This window comes from Pseudophryne corroboree, chromosome 3, assembly GCF_028390025.1.
Source record: "Pseudophryne corroboree isolate aPseCor3 chromosome 3, aPseCor3.hap2, whole genome shotgun sequence".
NCBI lineage: Eukaryota > Metazoa > Chordata > Amphibia > Anura > Myobatrachidae > Pseudophryne > Pseudophryne corroboree.
Genome location: NC_086446.1, coordinates 526,924,928 through 526,946,307, shown reverse-complemented (window position 1 = coordinate 526,946,307; position 21,380 = coordinate 526,924,928). Strand labels below are relative to the sequence as shown.

The window sequence follows — 21,380 nt, the reverse complement described above, 5'->3', positions numbered from 1 at the left end:
CCCAATTTTTCAGTTTTCATTAAACTTTTACGCAGTTTAAATTGTGGACTTTACCATGATGGGAACCTTCGGTAAGTAAACAAACCCCACACACTGAAGGACCATCCTTTTGCTTATTGGACAGCATTCAAAAAGACCTCTTGTCTTCAGTAGTCCACTGGTGGTGTTTCATGGCACAGACAAGCCTCTTTTTCATTACTGGGGAGCAACTGCAAGTTCTTAACCCATTGCTTGTTCCCTGAAAAAGGCCTTTTTTGTATGCAGGAACGCTGAAATTTACATACCATTTGTCATAAACTGTTTTTTTTTTTTACCTTTAGCAGTTTACCTCTTAACTTTGTAACATTTCAGATTATTCCCTTGACTGGAATTGCTTTCATTTCAATAAACACTAGAAAAGTGGGGATGTTCTAAAACTTTGGATGGGTAGTATAGGTCACAATGGGGCAGATGTATTAATCTGGAGAAGTTATAAAGCAGTGATAAGCGCAGGGTGATAATGCACCAGTCAATCATTACAGATTTGAAAAATGACAGTTGGGAGCTGACTGGCTGGTGCATTATCACTGCTTTATCCCTTCTCCAGGCTTAATACAGTACATCTCCCCCATTGTGTGCAATAGGAAGCAGTCAGATACACCAAGAAGTGACCCTCTAGAGATGATAAATGGCAAAGTAGTGTTTCTTAATTCGAGCTTTCATGTATTTGGTGAGTTTAAAGCTTCTTATTTAGGTAGGTTATAATGTTCATCCGAATTTATTTAGCATTTTTACTTGTAGGTACATACAGTGAAGCTATAACGTACGTTGCACCTCATTTACAAGTACACTTGATGTGTCTGGCCACCTTGATGATCTGCCTAGCAAACTTAAGGGCACACAACTACTTCCTAGTCTCTTGAGAAACCTATGCAAGCTGCAAGTGCGCCCGAGTTTGCAGGAAGGCAGTAACATATTGTAGGTACAATGTATATAAGTCACATCAAAGTTTAATAAAAAAAACTACTTGCAGGATTTAGGAAACAAGACGGCAGCAAACTGTCAATGGTTAACAGCGTGCTGCCATTTGTGGGGTGGGTAGAAGGCAGCAACGGCCTTTGTTTCCCAAAATGGAGGTGTGGTGCTGTCATTTATGGGGAGGCTAGAGGCCAGGGATCTTCATATTTGCACAGATATTTCTTGGCATCTGCAAAGGGGTGGCTTGTACGTCCGATGGTGTGTGAGTGATCCGATGCTGCTTCCTACTACTGCAACAAGAGGTGTCTTCTTGTAATATTACCACTCAGAGCTATTGATGCTTCCAAAGAAGCAGCAGTGATAGCAACTCCAACCACATCTGAATTAGGCCCTGTGTGCTATGCTACAGGGCTAATGCTGGTCGTCTATTTTTTTTGTCCGATTAATGCAATGTGCACTGATGCAATTGCTTTTTACAGCATAAAATGGAATCAACGAGCTGGGGAAAACTTACACCATACCATACCTGTAACATTGCAGAGCTAGAAATGTTTACTACTACTAAGTAGCAATTAAACATAAACAGCCAATCACATTTACATTAACATGTTTTAACAGAAGTTTTACAGAAATCAATGCCCTGTGCTGGCCGCATCTCCTAAATCTGTGATGTCAAGATGCCATACTTAGAGGTGGGACCTCTGACTATGGAAAGTAGCTTACAATGCTCTAGGTAGCTCTACAAACTGCAGGGTGGCTAGCCCGTGCATCGCCAGCTCTGCATTAGTGTGACTTGCTGCATGGTGCAGTTCCAGGCACCCTGCAAGCTAGCTGCAGCAGCAGTGGGGCAGCGACAGTGGCACCCCAGGGCCCTGTGTAATGACAATGCTCGTACAACCCTTGTTACAACCTTGAAAGAGGCAGCAATTTAATATAAGCAGCATTCAAGTTCACCTGCCAGGAAATCATTGCTACACGTACTGAAGTATAAATAGCCTGTGTTCTGATCAGTGTATTGAATGTAGCATTGACAGGTGCCCCTTCTGTCTCTAAGCACCAGCCAACCTCTGCAACAGCTTGCTTGGGGAAAATTGTCTTCCTACCCTGGAAATCATCAAACATTCCACCAAAAGTAAAAAATAAAGTGTCTTTAATCTATTTATGTGACTAATAAACAGCAGACAAGTCTTACAGTACAAAGTTACAAGGGAAGGGCACTTGCTGAAACAAGAACGAGGGTAATACAGAAATAAAGATTGTTTGGCTGTAAAATAAACAGAAAATAGAAAACAACGTCAGTTCCTTTTTTAAAAAACCACAGAATGCTTTGTCAGGGACCTAGAATTCTTCTGGACCATTCCTCCTCAGTGTCTCAATTTGTATTCCGGTAAAGCCAGTGCACATAGTTTCCCTCTCATATTTGTGAGTGATTTTACAATTGACATGATAGTAATAATATTTATTATTTATTAGCAGTATCTTATATAGCGCAGCATATTCCGTTGCGCTTTACAATTAGAACAACAATTATAGAACAAAACTGGGCAAAGACAGACAGACAGACAGACAGACAGAGGTAGGAAGGCCCTGCTCGCAAGCTTACAATCTAAATAATATAGGTTATATATTATATAACCAGGTTTCCTATGTGTCCTTGTTTTCCCAGGGAACTACAATTCTTTCCATTCAAGCCCTTACACTGCTTATTTTCTCATAGTTAAAGCTACTGCTGTAGGCAAAGTGACAAAAACATGATACATGAGAACAGGCTTCTATAAGCCAGTGTCCTAAAAGGAAGTACAGTATGGGATGGATTTTGTGTTTTCAGCAAACTTTAGGGAACATTGGAATACTTTTTTTTTTTTCAAATTGTAGAGTTTGTCTTATCTATAACTGTTAGTGTCAAAATGTTAGAAATTCAGTGACACGACTCACCCTAGAATACTAAAATGCTGCATAATCCTCTATACAGTGGTGTATGAGATACATACTTTACATATACAGCACTTATGTGCTGAAGCAGTGGTCTCTAAAAGCAAGCCAGATCCTCATTACAAGTACACCTACAAGCAATGGTTAAACGTAATCTACAGCAGTAACAGCACCCCTAATTAGGGTGGCCAATCCCGTGATTGGGGCCTAAAATTGGCCGGGATTCAATCCATTGGATTTCGGGATTGGCCACCAACCTATTTTTGGATATGTCGGGTAGCGTTGAGCATCCTCAGGATGCTCAGACGCTGCCCGGCTCTCCCTGCTTACCTCCGCCGGCTCCTGTTGGCCTGCGCAGCGTGACACGAAGTCAGAGGTCACGCTGTGCAGCCACCCGCCCAGCTGCCGGACCTCACCACCGCACTGCCCGTCCAGCCGACGATATCGCGTAGGAAGTGTCTCACCCTCCCAGACAGATTGCTGTGAGTTATCTGGCCTGGGCAGGGAAGGGGGGTGGGACACAAATGCAGCCGATCCTGGGTATCCTGGGAATCTCCAGGACGATTCCCAGGATTTAAAAAATGGATGGGATTGGCCACCCTACCCCTAAGGTCACATTCCCAAAAGTATCCTGTGTTGTTTTTAATGCAAAGAACTCCATTTAGCATTTCCTAATGATTTTTTCCTTGTAATGTGGATAAATAGCAGAGTCATTACATTTTTTAAAGAAGTATTGCAAAGTTTTGATTATAAGATCGCTGATATAGTGTTGACACCATTTGTAATGTCTGTCTCACCTTAAAAGCAGAACTTGCTTAGCATTGCATGTGTCAGATAATTTTGCTGTACTAACACTCTTAAATGTCTCATTACTAAATGAATGAGGTTTTGTTACAAGGTGCTAAGTGGGGAACCACATTTATACTAAGTGTGATTGAGTTAAAGTATAAAAGTAATCAACGATGCTCTTATTTTAGGATTCTAGTGACACTTTGCTCACAGTCATAAAAACTTTTTGGTAAGACACTTCCTGCACAACGGTGCAGTGTTCTGCATTGTCTTCGTCACTGCTGTCTGCAGTCCCAAGTGATGACACAGTGGTCATGGTTCGCGATACCTTGGAGAGGCCATTTGGCATTGGGCTTGCAGAAGCTAAGTTAAGTAAGTCATTTTGTATTGAGGCTGCAGATGAAGCATTGTGTAATCCATGGATTATGGAGCTTGGAGACTCTTCGGTGGATGCTACATTTAGTAAGTTATTGGGTATTGAGGCTGTAGATGGAGCTTTGTGTAAGTCATTGGTGAGGGAGCTTGTAGGCTCTACACTGGATAAGATATTGAGCATTGGCTTTGAAAGTAAAACACTGGTTAAGCCATTGGGTGCTGAGCTGGAGGATGGACTCGCCGGCATGGAATTAATGTCCAGTTGCTTTGCGCTGCAGAAAGGGGCATAGTATTCAGTCATTTCCTCAAACTGTTCACAATCTACTTTATAATATTTTTTTTTTGCCTGTAAGATATTGTTGAATCTGAAACCCCAAAGGATTTCACGGGGTAGGTAGGATGTCCGAGACTGGTGGGATGTTCCGGTGGAATCGCCTGTGTATATAAATGTAACTAGGATTTCAAATCTGTCTGAAGCCAATGCTTTACGATCCAGAGCATATAAAGGGCTATCTTGGTCAATAACATGGACAACAGTGACTGGAGTGACCAATATTATTTGATCATTTACCAATTTTAGATCTTTGTATTCCATGGTGATCCCTTTCTCGTGGTCTTCATGATAACGTAAAAGTTGGGCTCTTACATTTCCCTCTACTACATGGTTTGGCCTAAAGTCACCAACACGCCACATGAGGCACAGTTTACCATCTCGCACACCTACAAGGGCAAAGTAACTGAAGCGTATAGTTTGTGCCCTTTTCTGGGCTGTTGCCATCTTTGCCATGGCGGCACCTATAATGAATGTGTCAATGATGCAGCTAAACACCGATTGCAGAGTTACCAATATAATTGCCACAGAGCATTCCTCTGTCACGCAACGGCTCCCATAGCCAATGGTTGTCTGTGTCTCTAGTGAGAATAAAAATGCACCTGCAAACGTGTGCACATTGTCAATGCAAGGAGCAATCTCCATGTTGCTTAGATCTCCATGCTGAAAGGCTATGACCCAGAAAATGAGACCAAATAACAGCCATGATAGTACATATGATAGGGAGAATATGATAAGCATGTGGCGCCATTTGGTATCAACCAATGTGGTGAAGAGGTCAACAACGTAGCTCTCCCACTGACCAAGGATGCTCTTGAAGTAGACATTACAGCTGCCATCTTTCTGCATAAAGCGGCTTTGAAGGGTTTTCCTGTACATCGTGCTGTGCTGGTACCAGCTGTGCTCTTTAAAATTCACCAACCTCCATGTATCAGTGTTCTGACTCATCTTGACAATCACTTAACACCTGGCAGAAATAAAAATAGATACAATAATTAATGAATAGATAAAATAATTAATGAAGGTCAATAATTAATCAAGTTAAGGCGCATTAAATAATAGCACAGGAATGGTTTCATTTTGCTATTCTGCTAGAATGCAAGAAATAAAGGTCTTTATGCTAACAGCATGGGTAAGCTAATTTTCCACATAAGTAAATGTGTGAACACTTGATCTAGATCTTACTATCTAAACCCTGAATTGAGTTTCCAATATTGCTGCCATTAGTTGGACACATAGTTATTCAACAAATATTTGTATGTTATACAACTAAACTTGTTATCATTGTAGCTCCTCTATATCAATCGTAACGGCATGCCATGTATAACAGGGCAGTAAAGTCATTGGAATCTATTTTTACCACTAACTAGCTGACAGTTTTGTCTATCTCCAAGGGCTGAGTCAGCTGAGTGTAGCAAGAGATATCACCCAGGAAAGATCTGAACACTCAGCAATTCCAAGTCAATAAAGCACATACAGATAAATACTAGTCTAAGGCTGGGTAAACACTTATCCAGCCTGTCTGCAGACCGCCGTATCCACCAATCGGGCGACCAGTTATTGTAAGCGTACACACTTACTGATTGGTCACTAGATGTGTCTGTGCTGACATCACAACTGGGCAGGCATTTGAACTTGCTGGCCTAGTTGAGATGTCTGTCATTGGCAGTCTCAGCAGCCAGTGTACAGGTGTCAGCGGGGTCGCCAGCACACACAGCTAAATGCGCCAATATATGTGCAGATATATTGGGTGTCAGCTGTACTGCAGGGCCAACGCGATATGTATGTGAATGACGTCATTCATAGGCATATCTATGTGTGTACACACACCACTCAAACATAAAATAACATTTCTCTCTGTCACTCTGGCGGTTACCCTGGCACTGGCCCTGCCTCTACCTAATGATAAGGGTAGGTGGCGGGAGAAGTGGGTCCCATCACCTCTCCACAAGTAATTTAAGCACTGCTTATACTAAAAAAAACATTTTTGTATAATTCTGATATGGTAATACTATAATGAGTTCTCAGTGAAACCTCTGGCTTCTCAAAAGCCCAACTCAATACAGTATGTTAAACATTTTGTATGTTATTAATTCTGTGTTACCAATTTGAGAGTTTATGTGCCCGCTTGCAACATATGCATATCACTGTGAAACGCATGTATAGTATTGTTGTGTCTTAATACGCAGCTGTTGGCTGTCTCTATAGTAATACACGTCAGATGTTTTCCTGTGCATGTATTCCACAGGCGTAAGTGCGCTACCATTGGTTGGTCCCATATGGTGTGTACTTCCAGTCACGTTGGACACTTCTGACTTTGTGTTTCAAGCTGAGATGTATGCTGGGGCTCATGGCGCCACTAGGGGGAGAAGTAAGGTACACCTCCTTTGGACCAATGTTGGTTCTCTATGACTGTGTAAATACTTAGTTGTAATCTTGACAAAGGTTCAGATGGACCGAAATGTTGCATAGGCATCAAGTAAGCCACTAGTTTTTGTGAAGATGGAATTAGATTGCAGGACTTTGAGTCAATAAGTATATATTTATGTATTACAGTTATTATTTATATAGCACACACATATTCCGCAGCGCTTTAGTGGCCATTCACATCAGTCCCTGCCGCAGTGGTGGAGCTTACAATCTATGGGCCTAATTCTGACCGGCATGCGAAAATTCCGCTAGACAGCTGCAAATCGCAACTCTCTTACAATCTAAGGATTTTTCCAGTATGTGCATAGCCCAGGACTAAAGGCCCATACACATTAGACGATGTCGCTCTGTGAGCGACATCGTCTAACGTTTCCCCCTCCCGGGCCGGCCGGTCGGCGGCCGCCTGTATGCACTGAGCGATATGACAGCTCATATCGCTCAGTGATGTCACGCCCCCGCCAGCCCTGCATGAAGGTCGTGGACGACAGTCCACATCCTTCATGCATGCCCTACCGACAGCGACGATCGTTGCCGACCCGCGGGGCCGCGCATCGGTCGTCGCTGGCGGCATACACACTTAACGATAAAATGAGCGACGTCGCTCATTATATCGTTAAGTGTGTATGGACCTTTACTCTTACAGTGCGATACAAACAGGCAGTTTGGGTCCGGAGCTGATGTCACACTCCCGCCCTGAAAACACTTGGGCACGCCTGCATTTTTCCTGACACTCCCAGGGAACGGTCAGTAACCACCCACAAACATCCTCTTCCTGTCAATCACCTTGCGTATGCCAGTGCGATCTAAATTTTCACACCATCCTGGCGCTGTTTGGCGATGCGCGTGTGCATTGTGGTGCATATGCATGTGCAGTCATTCGATAATCGGCCGTTGTATGAATATGCACAACATCGGTCAGGTCTGAATCGGGCCCTATATTCCCTACCACATGTACATGCACATACATTCACGCTAGGGTTAATTTTGTTTGGAGCTAATTAACCTACCAGGGTATTTTTGGGGGATTGTGGGAGAAAATTGGAGCACCCAGAGGAAACCCATGCAAGCACGGGGAGAGTATGAAAATTCCACAGTTAGGGCCATGGTGGGAATTGAACCCATGACCTTAGTGCTGCGAGGCAGAAATGCTAACCATTACACCATCCATACTGCCTGTATACAAGCTACAGCTTGTCTTTTCTGCATTGAGTGCAGTATGTGTCTGCATTGAGTGCAGTATGTGTGTGTGTGTGTGTGTGTGTGTGTGTGTGTGTGTGTGTGTGTGTGTGTGTGTGTATACATACATGTAGTGTATATAGCATGTATACAGGCTGAGTATCCCAAAACCAAATATTCCGAAATACGGAACTTTTTGAGTGAGAGTGAGATAGTGAAACGTTTGTTTTCTGATGGCTCAATGTACACACACTTTGTGAAATACACAAAGTTATTAAAAATAATGTATTAAATGACATTCAGGCTGTGTGTATAAGGTGTATGTGAAACATAAATGCATTCTGTGCTTATGCTTGGGTCCCATCGCCATGATATTTCATTATGGTATGCAATTATTCCAAAATATAGAAAAATCCGATATCCAAAATACTTCTGGTCCCAGGCATTTTGGATAAGGGATACTCAACCTGTATATATATATATATATATATATACTGTAGAAAAATGTTTAGGTACCTGTTTAGGTACTGTGTCAATAATTTTATATCTCAGCGTGGCTAAGCCATGATTCAGTGCTTTGAAGTGTCGTGCGACAGGTTGGTTCATGCAGCCTTTGCCACCCTCTAGAGCCTGTCGTATGGAGGATCTATGTAGCTCCATGCGCTCCTTCAAAGCATTGAATCATGGCTTAGCCACGCTGAGATATAGGCCCTCATTCCGAGTTGATCGGTCGCAAGGCGAATTTAGCAGAGTTACACACGCTAAGCCTACGCCTACTGGGAGTGAATCTTAGCTTCTTAAAATTGCGACCGATGTATTCGCAATATTGCGATTACAAACTACTTTGCAGTTTCTGAGTAACTTCAACCTTACTCTGCCTGTGCGATCAGTTCAGTGCTTGTCGTTCCTGGTTTGACGTCACAAACACACCCAGCGTTCACTCAGACACTCCCCCGTTTCTCCAGCCACTCCTGCGTTTTTTCCGGAAACGGTAGCGTTTTCATCCACACGCCCATAAAACGCCGTGTTTCCGCCCAGTAACACCCATTTCCTGTCAATCACATTACGATCGCCGGAGCGATGAAAAAGCCGTGAGTAAAAATACTATCTCCATTGTAAAATTACTTGGCGCAGTCGCAGTGCGAATATTGCGCATGCGTACTAAGCGGATTTTCATTGCGATGCGATGAAAAATACCGAGCGAACGACTCGGAATGAGGGCCATAAAATTATTGACACAGTACCTAAACGACTGCGAGGGGGGGACAGGGGTAAGGCATTGTTACAGAAGGAGGCGCGGTGGATTCACCGCCTCAATGCCATCGCCCCTTAGGGCCTGAATGAACACCTTCCTCTAAATTGTTTCCTGTAATCTTATTATGCCCCCTGTGTACTAGTAACTTGGTTGCCATTGGTATTACCTGGGCTCATATTTATACTTGTTTTCCCTATGACATAGTTTTTAGATTGTAATAATCTCTGCTCACAGCATAGATAGCTTACAGTTAATAAGTCTGCTCCATGTTAATACGAATATGTAAGGGACTAGTTGTTGGTTTATGCATTCCACTATTCTCAATATGTGGCATGCTCCTATTGTACCCTTTTATTTATTATGGCTTTACACAGATGTATGGATTAGATGTGATCGGCTGCCCGTGATGTTTCCTGCTTTATCCAAATCACTCTATTTTGTTGTGCTAGGTTGCCTAGCTACCGTCCGAAGCAGCCGGGCGCACAGGAAGTGCGCAATGCAAGAGGGTGTCGTCAGAGGACCCGGCGCTGAGGATGTTGACGTGAACACATGAGGTGTGGTAAGTAGATTTATATTGTTTGTACTTTTTATGTTATGTATCCTGATGACGTTATTAAATTAACGAAACGTTGATCTACTGAACTGGTGACCGCCGTGTCCGTATATGTATGTATCTATATCTATCTATCTATATATATCTATATCTATAGATATATATATATATATATATAGTTGATACACACGGATTGGCACTCACCTAGTAATTTTACTGTGCTCCGGTGCCCTCTGAAAATTCATTACAAGCAGCCATTCCTTCCCATACAGCGGCACTCGGAGTCTGATTTAAAAGGTGCAGTAAAGTGCTTTTATTCGGTCATAATAACAATTTGCAATGGATTGCAAATTGTTATTATGACCGAATAAAAGCACTTTACTGCACCTTTTAAATCAGACTCCGAGTGCCGCTGTATGGGAAGGAATGGCTGCTTATATATATATATATATATAGCTATATATATATATATATATATATATATATATATATATACAGTTGTGCTCATAAGTTTACACACCCTAGCAGAATTTGTGATGTTCTGGCCATTTGTCAGAGAATATGAATGATAACTCACAAACTTTTCTTTCACTCATGGTTAGTGGTTGGGTGATGTCATTTATTGTCAAACAACTGTGTTTACTCTTTTTAAATCATAATGACAACAGAAACTACCCAAATGACCCTGATCAAAAGTTTAAATACCCTGGAGATTTTGGCCTGATAACATGCACACAAGTTGACACAAAAGGGTTTGAATGGCTACTAAAGGTAACCATCCTCACCTGTGATCTGTTTGCTTGTAATCAGTGTGTGTGTATAAAAGGTCAGTGAGTTTCTGGACTCCTGAAAGACCCCTGCATCTTTCATCCAGTGCTGCACTGACGTGTCTGGATTCTGAGTCATGGGGAAAGCAAATGAATTGTCAAAGGATCTGCAGGAAAAGGTAATTGAACTGTATAAAACAGGAAAGGGATATAAAAAGATATCCAAGCAATTGAGAATGCCAATTAGCAGTGTTCAAACTCTAATTAAGAAGTGGAAAATTAGGGATTCTGTGGAAACCAAATCACGGTCAGGTAGACCAACAAAAATGTCAGCCACAACTGCCAGGAAAATTGTTCGGGATGCAAAGAAAAATCCACAAATCACTTCAGCTGAAATACAGGACTCTCTGAAAAAAAGTGGTGTGGTTGTTTCAAGATGCACAATAAGGAGGCATTTGAAGAAAAATGCGCTGCATGGTCGAGTAGCCAGAAGAAAGTCATTACTATGCAAATGCCACAAAGCATCCAGCTTACAATACTCCAAACAGCACAGAGACAAGCCTCAAAACTTCTGGAACAAAGTAATTTGGAGTGATAAGACCAAAATTTAAACTTTTTGGCCACAACCATAAACGTTACATTTGGAAAGGAGTCAACAAGGCCTATGATGAAAGGTACACCATTCCTATTGTGAAACACGGAGGTGGATCGCTGATGTTTTGGGGATGTGTGAGCTACAAAGGCACTGGAAATTTGCACTCATCAGCACGGAAGCTGCGCATGGGACGTATTTGGACGTTCCAACATGACAATGATCCAAAACACAAGGCCAAGTCGACCTGTCATTGGCTACAGCAGAATAAAGTGAAGGTTCTGGAGTGGCCATCTCAGTCTCCTGACCTCAATATCATTGAGCCACTCTGGGGAGATCTCAAACGTGCAGTTCATGCAAGACAGCCCAAGAATTTACAGGAACTGGAGGCTTTTTGCCAAGAAGAATGGGCAGCTTTACCATCTGAGAAAATAAAGAGCCTCATCCACAACTACCACAAAAGACTTCAAGCTGTCATTGATGTTAAAGGGGGCAATACACGGTATTAAGAACTGGGGTATGCATACTTTTGATCAGGGTCATTTGGGTAGTTTCTGTTGTCATTATGATTTAAAAAGAGTAAACACAGTTGTTTGACAATAAATGGCTTCACCCAACCACTAACCATGAGTGAAAGAAAAGTTTGTGAGTTATCATTCATATTCTCTGACAAATGGCCAGAAAATCACAAATTCTGATAGGGTATGTAAACTTATGAGCACAACTGTATATATATATATATATATATATATATACATACACACAGTGGGGCAAAAAAGTATTTGGACAGCCACCGATTGTGCAAGTTGACCCACTTAGAAAGATGGAAGAGGTCTGTATTTTCCATCATAGGTACACTTCAACTGTGAGAGACGGAATCTGAAAAAAAAAAAAAAACAGGAAATCACACTGTATGATTTTTAAACAATTTACTTGTTTATTCTTGTGGAAAATAAATATTTGGACACCTACCAAGCAGCAAGATTTCTGGCTCTCACAGACCTGTTACTTCTTCTTTAAGAAGCTCTTCTATCCTCCACTCGTTACCTGTATTAATGGCACCTGTTTGAACTGGTTATCTGTATAAAAGACACCTGTCCACACTCTCAAACAGTCAGACTGCTACCTCTCCACCATGGCCAAGACCAGAGAGCTGTCTAAGGACACCAGGGACAAAATTGTAGTGCTGCACAAGGCTGGGATGAGCTACTCGACAATAGGCAAACAGCTTGGTGAGAAGAGATCAACTGTTGGCGCAATTATTAAAAAATGGAAGAAATACAAGATCATTGACAATCTCCCTCGACCTGGGGCTCCATGCAAGATCTCACCTTGTGAGGTATCAATGATCTTGAGAACAGAGAGGAATCAGCCCAGAACTACATGGGGGGACCTGGTCAATGACCTCAAGAGAGCGGGGACCACAGTCAGTGCCAGATTAAGGTCTTCATGGGCTTGGAGCTGAAGTCTATGATGGGCCTATTGTGTGTAGCCACAGGGGGTGGGGCTACTGATATGGGGGTGTGACCAGTGCTGTGGGGTGTGGCTAGCATTATGAATTGCATAGCTACCCACCTACTTTCAACCCCCTCAATATCCCTCCCCTAGGCCTCACGGAGCATTCACACCACAAATGAGCCGTAAACAAAGAATGTGATTAGTACCCTGCTACCCTCTCTCCCCCTAAACTACTCACACCCTGCTTCCCTCACTCTTAGGGTGTGCTTAACTCTGTATTACTAACTCTGTTCTTCAATTACTCAGCCCTGCACCTCTCCCTCTTTCCATGCCTTGCTCAACACAGTCCTCCTACTCCCTGCTACCCTCTCAGGGGCCTGCTGACACTGGCAGACTCCCATCCAGGGCCCTGCACCCTGAATACAGAGGTGGAGGTGGGCCGTGGGGCAGATGAGAGGGCAAGAGATGTGTATTCTTCTGATCTCAAAAATAGAGCACCGTGGCTTTCCCTCAGTATATCAGACCCTGCCTGACAGCCCCAAGCCACACAGCAGGTTCCATAGAATCAAATATCCTGTGCAGTGAAGAAGATAAGAGGAGGGTGGGAGCCTGGAAAGCACACTCTTGTTGGTCTCCTCCACTTCCTCTGGAGCACGACTGATAGGACAGCGCTGCTGACTGTCCAGAATGCATCCTGAGGGACCCATTATTATTTTTTATATCCCATATCAAAGTGGCGGTACAGTTCTTTACACACACACACACACACACACACACACACACACACACACACACACACACCCGCCCCATTTAAAGTAAACACACGCAGTAGTCAAAGTGGAAATTTTGAAGTGAGGATATGTAAAAGTGAAGGCTGTAACTTTGTGCGCCGGGGTGAGGCCACTCAAAATGGGGCGTGTCCTTAAGTGTAGTTTACCACACCATATACCCCTTATACACATTATTCACCACAATAGTAGTACCCCTTATACTATCTAGTACTGGTGCAACTTTTACATTAAGGTGACACAGTATGTGCCGAAATTTACATTATAGCACACAGTATGAGCTGAAATTCACATTATAGCACACAGTATGAGCTGAAATTCACATTATAGCACACAGTATGAGCCGAAATTCACATTATACCACACGGTATGAGCCAAAATTCACATTATACCACACAGTATGAGCCAAAATTCACATTATAGCACACAGTATGACCCAAAATTCACATTATAGCGCACGGTATGAGCCGAAATTCACATTATACCACACGGTATGAGACGAAATTCACATTATATCACACGGTATGAGACGAAATTCACAATATACCACACGGTATGAGACGAAATTCACATTATATCACACAGTATGAGAGGAAATTCACATTATAGCACACGGTATGAGCCGAAATTCACATTATAGCACGTGGTATGAGCCGAAATTCACATTATAGGACACTGTATGAGCAGAAATTCACATTAAGCCACACAGTATAAGCCGAAATTCACACTGAATGAGACAAAATTCACATTATGCCACATAGTATGAGCCACAAGTCACATTATGCCACACAGTATGAGCCACAATTCACACTGAATGAGACAAAATTCACATTATGCCACAATGAATGAGACAAAATTCAGGTACAGGGAGAGTGACAGCAGGGACATAGAGACAGGGAAAGTGACAGCAGGGACAGGGAGAGTGACAGCAGGGACAGGGAGAGTGATATAGGGATATGGAAACTGACAACAGGGACAGGGAGATTGACATAAGGACAGGGAGAGTGGCAGCAGGGACAGGGAGAGTGACAGGAAAAGTGACAGCAGGGACATAGGGACAAGGAAAGTGACAGCAGGGACAGGGAGAGTGACAGCAGGGACAGAGAGAGCAAGGACATACAGTAGGGACTAGGGAGAGAGAAAGACAGCAGGGTAAGAGATTACCTAATGAGCAGCAGTGGTGCGGAGGAGGCTGTGGTCGACAGTGCAGAGGATGAGGAGGCTGTGGGTGGTGGAGGAGGCGGCTGTGGGTGTCTGCGGCGCGGAGGAGGCTGGGGGCATCTGCAGCAGTGAGGAGGAGACTGTGGTGAGCGGTGAGGTGGATGAGGAGGTCCTGGGCCGCGGCGGTGCAGAGAAGGCAGCTGTGGGCGTCTGCGGTGCAGAGGAGGCTGTGGTCGGCGGCCTTCGGTGCGGCTCCTAAGACTGCCATTATTTCTAATCTGCTGCGGACAGGCAGCAAATCAGGAGCGGCCGCTCCTCATTAGCTGCCAGTTCGAGAGCTCCAGTTGGCACGTGAATAGCGCCAAATTTGAAAAGATGCGGCAGGGGTCTTCACTGTCAGTGCTTGCAGTGCCAGTAAGCCATACCGGTGTATACCGGCCCACTTTGAGCACTGAACACACGTATAGAAATATAAACACCGCCACACTTTGACACACATATATATTCACACGGCCCCACTTTGACACGCACACATATATATACACCGTCACACTTCAATACACACATATATACACACACACACATATATATATATATATATATATACACACACACACACACACACACGCATACACATATACATATATATATATATATATATATATATATATACATACACACACACACACACACACACACATCTCTGCATATATATACCTGTACATGTATGTATAATATGCTTTGTCTACTATAATACAGACACTATACATATATTTATATATATATATATATATATATAATATAAAAATATATACTGTAGCTTTATTAAACAGCTCCTCAACCTGTCCTCAGCATACTGTATCATTTTATTAAGAGGCTAGAGCAGGAGCAGCAGCCAGGCAGACAGCAGCCCGGACAGCTCACCTCAGTCACTGCATTACAGAGGGTTATCAGACGCCGGGCCACCTTCACGGAGCAGCAAACGTACATCACTGCTGTGCTGTGATGTGGATGTGAAGTCTGCGGCTGTGCGCACACTGCACAGTAGTGGCGCGGCGGTACCTTTGGGATGTCACACGTGGCGCGAAGTAGGAAGCAGTCCCCGTCCGTATGCGGCACATGAAGGGCTAGGAAAGACTTTCACTGCAACGCTCCATGCAGGAGGGCGGCATTTGATCCACGGGAGCCGCAGCGATGGGGAAGATGTTGATGCTGGAAGGGGGCGGGGCCTAGGACACTGCGGGCAGCCTGCAGTAGAAGGAAACATTTGTTTCCTATCTACAGCAGCACGGAGCTCTGCAGATGCGGTGGGCCTATTTGGAGTGTGGGCCTGGAGCTGCAGCTCCATCAGCCCCATTGTTAATCCGGCCCTGACCACAGTCACAAAGGTTACCATTAGTAACACACTATGTCGTCATGGATTGAAATCCTGCAGTGCCCGAAAGGTCCCCCTGCTTAAGCCAGCACATGTCCAGGCCCATCTAAAGTTTGCCAGTGACCATCTGGATGATCCAGAGGAGGATTGGGTGAATGTAATGTGGTCAGATGAGAGCAAAATCAAACTTTTTGGTATAAACTCCACTCGCCTTGTTTGGAGGGAGAAGAATGATGAATGGCATCCCAAGAACACCAAACCCACTGTGAAGCATGGGGGTAGAAACATCACGCTTTGGGGCTGCTTTTCTGCAAAGGGGACAGGACGACTGATCCGTATTAAGGAGAGGATGAATGGGGCCATGTATCGTGAGATTTTGGGCAAAAACCTCCTTCCCTCAGTAAGAGCATTGAAGATGGAACGTGGCTGGGTCTTCCAGCATGACAATGACCCCAAACACACCGCCCGTGCAACTAAGGAGTGGCTCCGTAAGAAGAATTTCAAGGTCCTGGAGTGGCCTAGCCAGTCTCCAGCCCTCAACCCAATAGAAAATCTGTAGAGGGAGTTAAAAGTCCGTGTTGCCCAGCGACAGCCCCAAAACATGACAGATCTAGAAAAGATCTGCATGGAAGATTGGGCCAAAATACCTGCTACTGTGTGTGCAAACCTGGTCAAGAACTACAGGAAACGTTTGACCTCTGTAATTGCCAACCGAGGTTATATTACAAAGTAATGAGTTAAACTTTTGATTGTCCAAATATTTATTTTCCGCAAGAATATACAAATAAATTGATTAATAATCATGCAATGTGATTTCCTAGTTTTTTTTTTCAGATTCTGTCTCTCACAGTTGAAGTGTACCTATGATGGGAATTACAGACCTCTCTCATCTTTTTAAGTTGGTCAACTTGCACAATCGGTGGCTGTCCAAATACTTTTTTGCCCCAGTGTGTGTGTGTGTGTGTGTGTGTGTGTGTGTGTGTGTGTGTGTGTGTGTGTGTGTGTATATATATATACATATTTATGTTTCACAATATGCTGGCACTCCTAGATCAAAAGTAACATCTTGACCCTGTGCACATAATCACAATAGATTGTCACTATGGTGTGGTCCTGAGGAATGGGCATTGACTCAGAAACGTTGACCAATACACGTTTACTCATATTGCATCTGTAATGATCTCTTTCTTACTGGAGAATATATACTCCGTCATACACACAGTATATATATTCTTTCATCGGTGGCATCTGATTTCTGGTTCACTTTCCAAAATCTGGTCACAGCCCATATCAGTAGTCACATCCCCACTGTGCTGGTCCCAACTCCTGTGGCAGCACATGATAGGCTCTTCATAAAGTTGACCTTAATCTGGTACTGACCGGGCTGCCAGGGAATACATACGTAGCTTCGGGTGCTGCAATTGTGGCAAAAATTGCCGTCAAAATGGCCGCCGCACATGCACAGTAGTTAAATTGGTCTCCGGAACATGGTGGGATGCTATGTTTCCGGAGACCTGCGCATGCACAGTAGACTACGGGAAATGCCAGAGAATACTGCGCTGTGCAGAGGAGGGGGCCCACCCAGAGGTGCACACGGCCCCCCTCCTCTGTTGAAGCACTGTCCTCTTCCTAGACGTAACCAATGCCCCTTTGAAAAGCCCTGATGTTTACTGTGATACTCCTTGTGTGTGGGGTATTTTTTGTACCGCAGTAGACCAGACACTGGGTCCAATATATCAGAATAAAAAATAAACATAAATAAATGAACAAACATTATATCAAACTTAAGCTTTCTTAAAAAAAAAACATTTCCCCTGAAATTAAATGAGTGACCCGACTTTGAACAACTGAAGCAAAATTGATCAAAGCAGATAAGAGGAGGCATACACCTTGATTTGGGCCCCATTTTATTGAAGCCATGGTGTTGTGAGATGTACATCATGTACTTGGGTAAAGGAGCACCACAGTATTTATGTCAGTCTTGTAATCAGGTGCTGACGACAGGCATTGCTGCTCTCTGGGTTCCGCAACGCAGAGTAAACAGCCAGGGCCAGAAGAGGTATTTTACTAAGTTATTTTCTTGTCTGCATTACTCAAAACAAAGATTTACAACCACTGAGTGGAAAATAAATACGGAAACAGCAATGGGGCTTCAAATGGAAAACATGCTTATGGTTCTAATTGTTTTCATGTTGACTGGTTCAAACAACAGTTATTTTAAAAAGAACCACAAACATCAGGGAATAAATCCGCTTAAATCAAGAGCTACTGGTTGACTCTGCTCTGGATTACCAAGAGGAGAGAATATTTTTACATGTAAGTTGAGGGTTTTTTTTTTTGGTTTTTTTTAAACGTGCTAGAAAACCACTTTTTCTGAAATAAAAATGTTCTTTTGGATTTTGCATGATGAAGTTTTCATGTCTTCTAACACTAACTGAGAGGAAACAAAACAGCAGATGATAAAGGGAACATTCTCCTAATCGTTAGAATCACACAAAAACTGCAGCTGGGGATAGCACCAAATATAGCATCAAATTATTCTTCAGTATAGATAGCTCTCACAGCCTATGTAGATAAGATTTTTTTTATACTTTGATTTTTGCTTTTGCAGCTGACTGTATTATCTTTATGTCTAACTTGTGATTTTATAGAACAGCAGTGAATATAAAGGTACAGTTTGCAATTATGACTGTTTTCAACAAAAGTTACAATGTTGCTTACAACACTTTAGTGTAACTATTAACTCAGCGTTGTAGCGCTAAATAATGTCAGCAACTCCTTTATGGGCTGCGCTGGAATGCTCCGGGACATATTTATTACAAGCCGCAATTTTAATGCAGATGTGCTAAAAAAAAAAATCTGTCAATTTGCAATGTGAAAATGAATAGTTTCATGCAAATTTACAATTCTGTTCTTGCCAAGAGATCGGCTCCAATAACAACCCACCCTGGTGAAGAGCTGGAAGTAGGGAGGCTTCTGTCACTCGCTGCTGTAGGTCAGTGGTGAATAGACGCTGTGCGCATGCGCACAGCGTCTATTTACAGGAGACAGAGGGACTGGGTGCATGGCCAGCAGCTCACAGAACAGTGGCTATGCTCCCTCAATCAGTGTCGGACTGGGGCATGAAGGGCCCACCGGGGAATGCAGTGATAGGGGCCCATACTTAAGGGTGTGGCCAGCCTACAAAGGGGTTGTCGCCAGCCTCCACAGAGGCTTGAAATACACAATAGCTTAGTCCAGTGTAATGCAACATATCTACCATGTATAAACAAGTGCACAGTCTGGAACCTGATCCCTAGAGGAAGGAGTGGGCCCTCAGGCAGTAGGGCCTACCGGTGGTTTCCCTGGTACCCCTGTGGGCCAGTCCGACCCTGCCCTCAATGATGGAAAACGGGGGCTTAGCCATGCATAGGAGTCCCGCGACTGCACTCATAAAAGTTGGGAGGTTCTGTATGAGAATGTTGTCAGTTCAGTTGAGGGCTCAATTGTCCTTAACAAAGATATTTCATTCAAGTCTGTGTATAGGGAAAACCAAGGGTTGGACATATTTCCTAATGGTCTCCAGGATGGTAAATTGAGCAAAGTAGACAGGGAGTATGTGTAAGGCTACTCTTTAAAAGCGACAGAGCAGGAATAGAACTTGGCATTGTAATTGTGTTCAAGTAGTGAAGGAGAATATGACACTGGCTGTGCGGTCTGGCTACACCTTTCTGATTGGATAGAGAAAGTGGAGGAAAAACTGAGTTTACACTTAGTAGAGCATCTAATGCCCAAGTGTATATGTGGTTCAGTATGAATGAAGTGTTGATATTCCGCAACTGGTGTAGACTACCTATGACTTCTCATTCTCTTCCCTTTTAAGTTATCCAATAAAATGTGGCTTCCACACTTTTTTGCAAAGTTTCACTGTAACTGGGTTAGGGTATCCAGGCCTTACTCAGAGGGCACAATGCAGATGATAAAACAAGTAGTCTCCTAATTATCAGAAGAACACACAAACTGCAGCTGGAGACATTACCAAATATAGCATCACATTAATCTCCAGTATAGATAGCGTTCATATCCCAGGAAGTCATATAGCTGATTTTTTTTTTTTTTTAATTCGGCTGACTATTTTACTCTGATTTCTCTCCCTTTCTAAGGAACAATTTTACAGTTACGAAAAAATATATAATGGTACAGTTTTCATTGATGACAGGTTGTACAAAAATGACAATATTGTTCACAACACATATATCAATAGATCTATAAAATCAGGAATATAGCTCACAACCCTGCTGCAATATCCTAACACTCATCCATAGTGCTCAGTAACATATCCAGGGCCATCTTAACAGCATTGTGGCCCCAGACAAAGCAATGCACTGGGGCCCCTACCCACCCATTACTGGGAATAAATTAAAAAGATCACATTTAGCCCTCCTACAGTCCCCATGCTTCCATACACTGAATGGCTGTAAGCACTGTGATTGGTTGATATCTGCAGCCATCCACAAATCAGCATGATGACAGCCGTTCACTGTCTGGCTACAGGCTGGGAGGCAGCCTCTCAAGAAGCTTCAGAGGCACCAGCCCAGAAAGCAGATGACTCTTGGCCCAGCCAGCACATGCTAGAAGTCAACTAGAGTTGTGGAACCCTGGGCAGCTGCCTAGTGTGCCTATACGTGAAGATGGCCCAGAGCATATCATGTCCTATGCATATAGATGAAGCATATTAGTTATTCATTGGTGGTACATACAAGTGCAGACAATCTGCAACACCACAGCATCTACAACAAATGGACATTTTTGCTTAATGTCAACAAGACTTAAAAAAGGTTGTTTCTTAAACTTTATGTGTCTGATGCAGAGTTGTAAGTAAATTGAGCATATATTTCTCAAAAGAATTGTGCACTTAAAAAAATGTGTATATACACCCATATGCAGAGTTCTCTGAGTGTGCGCACCTGTTTTTCTAGTATTCACCATCATCATGGACTTGCACCCGCCCTAAACTAGGTGATAGAAATATGGGTGTATTTTTACGTACACCTATAGCTCACATTAATCTTTGCCTACATGCAGGCTGTAACTTGGGGTGTGCAGTGCCATTGCCCAGGGCACAGGGACCTGGGTGCAACACCATCTGCCAACAGTCCACCAGCATGTGGCTTATGGGGTTCCTGGAATGGCACCTTCCAACCATAAAGGATAAAGAAGTGACAAGTGGAAGGTGATAACCCACCAGCCAATCAGCTCCTGTCATTTTTCAAACCCATAATGATTGGCTGGTACGTTATCACCTTCCATTTATCACTGCTTTATCACTTCTCCAGGCTTAATACATCTACCCCAGTGTATCTTAACATGGTTGTCACAAATCATGTTCTCCTTATTTGTATACATTGAAGAATTTTTTGTTTCTTATTTGTTCTATCATTTGAGCCCCTTGTCATTACTGT

General features: G+C 43.2%; 1 protein-coding gene across 4 annotated transcripts in view; it reads right to left on the bottom strand.

Annotated features, from left to right (window-relative positions):
- Positions 1-2,090: 2,090 nt before the first annotated feature.
- KCNJ16 (potassium inwardly rectifying channel subfamily J member 16) overlaps positions 2,091-21,380 on the bottom strand; it is a 159,955-nt gene continuing 140,665 nt past the window's right edge. For 2 of the 4 annotated variants that reach the window (XM_063961140.1, XM_063961141.1), the window contains exons 2-3: positions 11,973-12,036; positions 2,091-5,351 (exon numbers count right to left, since the gene is read on the bottom strand). In XM_063961140.1, the coding sequence (XP_063817210.1) occupies positions 3,863-5,332 (1,470 nt within the window). In that variant the 5' untranslated portion in view covers positions 5,333-5,351; positions 11,973-12,036 and the 3' untranslated portion in view covers positions 2,091-3,862. The remainder of the gene's footprint in view (positions 5,352-11,972; positions 12,037-21,380) is intronic. The other 2 variants (XM_063961142.1, XM_063961139.1) reach the window with 1 other exon arrangement.